We start from the raw sequence: 6,183 nt of genomic DNA on the forward strand, positions 1-6,183 counted from the left end.
TATGAAGGATGATAAGTGAGATTTAATCAGACAGAAAAAAGTTTGCCAGAAGAATGGAACAGGTCACTTCCAGGCAATAATGTATATACAGCTCCAAGGATTCTGGCCTGATCAGAGTAGAGGTGAGTAACGGTGAGGCCAGATTTTGAAGGGTGTGATACCAGGTAAAAGAAGTTGTTAGATGGTATCTAATGGAATGAAAATGCTATTGCAAGTTTTTGAGAGAGAAAGATAAGGTGATTGGTTGGTCAGGCAGTGATCATCATAGTTGAATGGAGCAGAAAGGACGTAAAGTGCATCAGGGGGACATTGAGATGGTGAGAGCTGAACCAAGATGGCGGCAGCGGGATGGAGGAAAAGGGATGGACAGGAGAAATGTTGTAAAGGAAAAATGAGCAGGACTTCTTCACTGATTGGATTTGAAGACCATACCCAAAATGTATGGTCAAACTTGATTCCAAGATTCCTAGCCTCCACCCTGGGTGGTCCAAAGTATTAAGAAATCACTGTCAGAAACAGACAAGTTAGGAAGTAATATTGTTTCCACAAAAGGTATTGAGTTTGGTGCTGGATGCACTTATAAGGCCTTGGGAGTAGGCAGTGAGCATCCTAGAAGTGTCACTGGGGTCAGGGCTGGCAAAGGGGGCTGGGCTTTAGCACCAGATACTTAATTTAACTGAATCCGTGCAGATGTTCCGCTTTGAGGGATGCCACTGTTGGGGCTTCAGGATGAAAGCCAAGTTATATTTACTCAGATACCGTTTCGTCCTCTGAAATATTTGTTTATGGAACTGCTAATAAAATGATACATAAAGTACCACTTTTGGAACCAAAAAGTTACTAACATAAAGAGGAGACCAGTGAAAGGCAGGGTAAACTTCTCTAAGCCAAGTATAGAAAAAGGTATATCATTAAAAGCCTCCTATCTCTGGTAGTGATAATAAAACAATTTCCCAACTCTGTAGCTGAAGATGCCTCAGTACCCTGGGCCATTTTAAGCGGCTCATGTGGGCATTTAGTAAATATTTATGAAACTTACTCCATTTCATTAATTCTAGAATCACAGTTTGTCATTCATATTTGTAATATCTCTGAAGTTGTGTCTTATAGCTGATGTTATTGTATTGTTATTGTTGCCATGTAGGAGTCATCGTATAGTTGTCATCACCTTAACCAATTTAGTTGGCTTACTCTTGTTTCATATGCAGAAAAATTGTATATGATAAAATGTGTCCAAATAAGTCTAAAAGAACTCTTCAGTAAGTGTACAATAATATTTCCAAGTGATAAAGCAATGGTTTAATTGGCTGCATTTTTTATTTCTTAGTGGTACATAAAATGATGTGTTTTATAATGGTGGTATCTTAGACTTGATGAAATATGGCATTAAAAGATTGCTGATCACAGCAAATCTCTACCAGAGTGATATGGATGACTGGAGTAAAATATTCTATATTTGCATTCTTTCATCGACCTACATTTGAGGTGCCCCTTGGGTTGTTTTAACTTGGACTGGGAACATCAGGAGAAAAGGTTTTCATTCAATGGTGTAAATACTGCCTGCCAGGAATAGAAACCTCCTTGGAGGATACATTTCTTTGATGGTGCGGAATCCAGAACATTCACAAAAAGTTCAGGTGTTAGCAGAATAGATATCTGTGGTTTATTCAAACCAGTGTGTGCTTCAGACTCTGGCCATTGTGCACTCCAAACGGCTCTGAGCGTGCTTGCTATTTGTATATAGTGAGAGTGAATCCACAAAGAAATTTGTGGGTGTTTGGGGATGGTAATAGCCCCTTAGTGGTAGAAAATGTGATCTCTTACAAAAGTGGAGAAGAGAAACATTTGCTTTTCAATGCCAGAATTTTTAGCCATTTCTGAAGTATGACCTATTAACTGGAGGTAGGTTGTCTTCCTGTTCAGTGACACTTCATATGGGCAGAAAAACAGTCCTTTTCCCTACTGGTTAGACACATGTGTGTCTTTTTGTAAGTCCTTGCTCCAGGACTGAGAAGTAGGAATAGTTAGAGTGTCGGAGCCCAGGGATGCTTCTCTTTCTTGCTAAGAGACCCAGTGCTTCAGGTAAGTGATTCTGAAGTCCTTCACCATCTGACGGTAACCTTGGGTCGGTCTATAGGTATGTTTTCATTTTGTTTGTTCTTCCATTCTAATTGGCTTCCCAGAGCCTGCTTATAGATGTAGAGCCAGATTTAGAGTATAGCAACCCTCTGGCAAACAGGAAAAGATTAATTTTGTGGTGTGCTGTTAAGGGACTTCCCAGAAAACTTCAAAAGCACAGAAAGAAGTGCTCACTGCCTATTCCAAAATGTGCAAAACGCCACTCAGCCTTTTAAAGTTATGATAAACTCTGAGCTCTCTCACATACACGTACTCACAGGACCACATTTCTAATAAAAGGAGAAGCTGAGCTTGCTTGGATGGCTCTGTACATGAGCCAGAAAAGTCAAAGGGGTGAGGGGCTCAGAGTTAGTGGAGATAAACGTGGATCCACATATGGGAGGCATTTGACATTGACTTCATTGCCTTTTTAAGGCTGACTTTTTCAGTGCTCTTTTAAGCAGACACATTGTTTTCATGACATCAGCCCCAGGTATAGACACACCATTAAAATCAACGTGTAGAAAATGATTTGTGTTTGGAAATAAGCAGAACATTTTCAGTAGTGACCACCCAGGTGTACTAGGAAAACATTGAAGCTAAAGTTGGGAGCCCCGAGTTCTAATGTAAACTTCCTTCAGGACATAAACTTTCTTCAGGACAGGAAGCAAGTCCTCGGTGGCCTTTGGTTTGGTTCCTTATCTGTAAAGCGGGATGGCTTGATGGGATTATCTTTATGCTTTGTCCTAATAGATTATGGGAGGGGAAAAAAAAGTCCATGTAAAAGGCTCCTTACAGCTCCCCGACTTCTGTTTTACGGTGCTCTTCATACCTAGATATCACACAGCCAGAAAGGCCCCCACAGACCCCTCAGGCCACTGCTGTTCCTGTCACACAGCTCCCGCAATAGGACCATGTTGCTAACTTGAAAAAAAAATTACTATTACACTTGGAGTTGTTGCCTAGTAACATTTCTGATTTTGTGTTTCTTGTGACAGCCTGAGCAGAGATCATTAAAAATTAAACTTACAAAGCTGGTAAGGGAGAACTTGCAGCCACAGTTTTTTTCACTTATGTAGAAGCCATCTAACCTTGGGTGTAAATGCCACACAGAGCACACGACTGACGCTAACGTGTGTCTGATGCAACTAGAGTTCATCACCAGTGCATAAAATCCTTGCCCCCGCAGAATGGCCTGGAATCACAGTCCGATGGCCGCAGCACATCCCTGCGAAAGAAAGCGCTAACCGGCTCTGTGTCCTGTTTCTGTTTTTTCCCTGCAGCTCCACCAGGTGAGAAGAGTGATGACCATCCTTTTCCTTACTATGGTTATTTCATACTTCGGTTGCATGAAGGCTGCCCCTATGAAAGAAGCCAACGGCCGAGGACAAGGCAGCTTGGCCTACCCAGGTGTGCGGACCCATGGGACTCTGGAGAGCGTGAACGGGCCCAAGGCAGGGTCAAGAGGCCTGACATCCTTGGCTGACACTTTTGAACACGTGATAGAAGAGCTGTTGGACGAGGACCAGAAAGGTCGACCCAATGAAGAAAACAGTAAGGACGCGGACTTATACACTTCCAGGGTGATGCTCAGTAGTCAAGTGCCTTTGGAGCCTCCTCTCCTCTTTCTGCTTGAGGAATACAAAAATTACCTGGATGCTGCAAACATGTCTATGAGGGTCCGGCGCCACTCTGACCCTGCCCGCCGTGGGGAGCTGAGCGTGTGCGACAGCATTAGCGAGTGGGTGACAGCGGCAGATAAAAAGACTGCAGTGGACATGTCGGGCGGGACGGTCACCGTCCTTGAAAAAGTCCCTGTATCTAAAGGCCAACTGAAGCAGTACTTCTACGAGACCAAGTGCAATCCCATGGGTTACACAAAGGAGGGCTGCAGGGGCATAGACAAAAGGCATTGGAACTCCCAGTGCCGAACTACCCAGTCGTACGTGCGGGCCCTCACCATGGATAGCAAAAAGAGAATTGGCTGGCGATTCATAAGGATAGACACTTCCTGTGTATGTACATTGACCATTAAAAGGGGAAGATAGTGGATTGATGTTGTATAGATTATATTGAGACAAAAATTATCTATTTGTATATATACATAACAGGGTAAATTATTCAGTTAAGAAAAAATAATTTTATGAACTGCATGTATAAATGAAGTTTATACAGTACAGTGGTTCTACAATCTATTTATTGGACATATCCATGACCAGAAGGGAAACAGTCATTTTGCGCACAACTTTAAAAAGTCTGCATTTCATTCCTCGATAACGTTGTGGTTTGTTGCCGTTGCCAAGAATTGAAAACGTAAAAAGTTTAAAAAAAAAATAATAAATTGCATGCTGCTTTAATTGTGAATTGATAATAAACTGTCCTCTTTCAGAAAACAGACAAAAAAAAAAAAAAACCAACAAAAATTTGAACCAAAACATTCCGTTTACATTTTAGACAGTAAGTATCTTCGTTCTTGTTAGTACTATTATCTGTTTTACTGCTTTTAACTTCTGATAGCGTTGGAATTAAAACAATGTCAAGGTGCTGTTGTCATTGCTTTACTGGCTTAGGGAATGGGTGGATGGGAGGGGTATATTTTTGTTTGTTTTGTGTTTTTTTTGTTTGTTTTGTTGTTTTGTTTTCTTTCTTTCTTTCTTTCTTTCTTTCTTTCTTTCTTTCTTTCTTTCTTTCTTTCTTTCAAGTTCCCACAGGGAGTAGGGATGGGGAAAGAATTCCTTCAGTATATATTCTGGTTGATAAAAGATTTATTTGTATGTTGTAAAGATGTTGGCAATATCAATCAGATGATTGGAAACTGAATAAAAATTAAGGCAACTGAATGAACTGCTCACTCCACTTCCCATGATGCACCTCCTGGGCTCCCACTCACTCTTTGGGCCTTGGTCAGCAGAAGCTTCTTTTGCTGGAAAGATCTACATTTTCTTAGAGCACATTCTTTCCCTCCCTCCCCCTTTGGTCCCCTCTTTATTTTGTTTTCTCTTAAAGGAAGAAAAATCAGTTGGGTGCTCTGAAATAATGTACCACTGCTGTGAACGAGTGGACAAATTTTGTCATATTGTGGCACTCTCATAAGCATGGAGAACAGTGGTTTCTTTCTTTTCTGTTTTCTTTCTTTCTTTCTTTCTTTCTTTCTTTCTTTCTTTCTTTCTTTTAGAAGAGAAAAAGAACAACAACAAAAAACTCAAAGATTCTTTTTTATGAGGGGTAAACACTTGGGTAAATCATTTGTAAGGCTTAACAAAATCATGGTAAGGCTTAAAAACGTCTTGCAAGCAAAAGGTGGAGTTCTGTATGGACCCAGAAATGCCTAGATCAGAGCAGGAGTCCACACTGCCAGTGACGTGAGACTGAACCAGCCATATGGAGGCTGTGTGGAGCTGACACGTCATTTCCGGGTGGTGCAGGAGGAATTTCTGCGTGGCCATCCTGATGTCTAGGTGGGGGTGGGGAATGGTACTTGAGACATTCCAAGAGGGAGACCTTTGAAGGACCTTTCAGAGGTGGCTCTGGAATGACTGTGTCAAGTTGCTTGGACCTCGCGCTTTAAGTGCCTACATTATCTAACTGTGCTAAGAGGTTCTCGCTGGAGGACCCCACTCGAGCTGACTTACATTCTCCACCCTGGGTAATTTGTCCTACAGCTGGATTAGCCTGGGGCAGGTTCAGAACCAAATGTGACATTGTCATCATGAAACTGATAAAATGAGATGGAAAATGCTTGCGACATGAACACTTTCTGCTTTGAAATTAGACTTGAGGAAAACCAGGGTTTTGTCTTCTGAGAACTTTCGGTAAGGGGGAAGGGACAGGAAAAGGCCCCAAAAACTCAGGTTGGATGACCAAGGCTACCAAGAGAAAATCTTGTCCCAAGACAAGACTTCAGGAAGGTGTCTGCATGTCTAGGACACGAAAGGCTTGAAGGTGCCTTGCTCAATGGAAGAGGCCAGGACAGAGCTGATAAAGTTTTGCTCCCCAGTGAAGGCCTCAGCAACCTCCTGCCCATCCTGTCTGTTCATGGAGAGGGTCCCTGCCTCACCTCTGCCA

At 42.1% G+C, this 6,183-nt stretch overlaps 1 protein-coding gene across 4 annotated transcripts in view; it reads left to right on the forward strand.

Moving 5' to 3' along the window:
• BDNF (brain derived neurotrophic factor) overlaps window positions 1-4,571 on the forward strand; it is a 55,579-nt gene extending 51,008 nt beyond the window's left edge. For all 4 annotated transcript variants that reach the window (XM_078433336.1, XM_078433339.1, XM_078433338.2 and 1 more), the window contains exon 2: window positions 3,402-4,571. In XM_078433336.1, the coding sequence (XP_078289462.1) occupies window positions 3,402-4,166 (765 nt within the window). In that variant the 3' untranslated portion in view covers window positions 4,167-4,571. The remainder of the gene's footprint in view (window positions 1-3,401) is intronic.
• Window positions 4,572-6,183: the final 1,612 nt, after the last annotated feature.

Source organism: Panthera onca, chromosome D1 (genome assembly GCF_046562875.1).
Source record: "Panthera onca isolate mPanOnc1 chromosome D1, mPanOnc1 haplotype 2, whole genome shotgun sequence".
Taxonomy (NCBI): Eukaryota; Metazoa; Chordata; class Mammalia; order Carnivora; family Felidae; genus Panthera; species Panthera onca.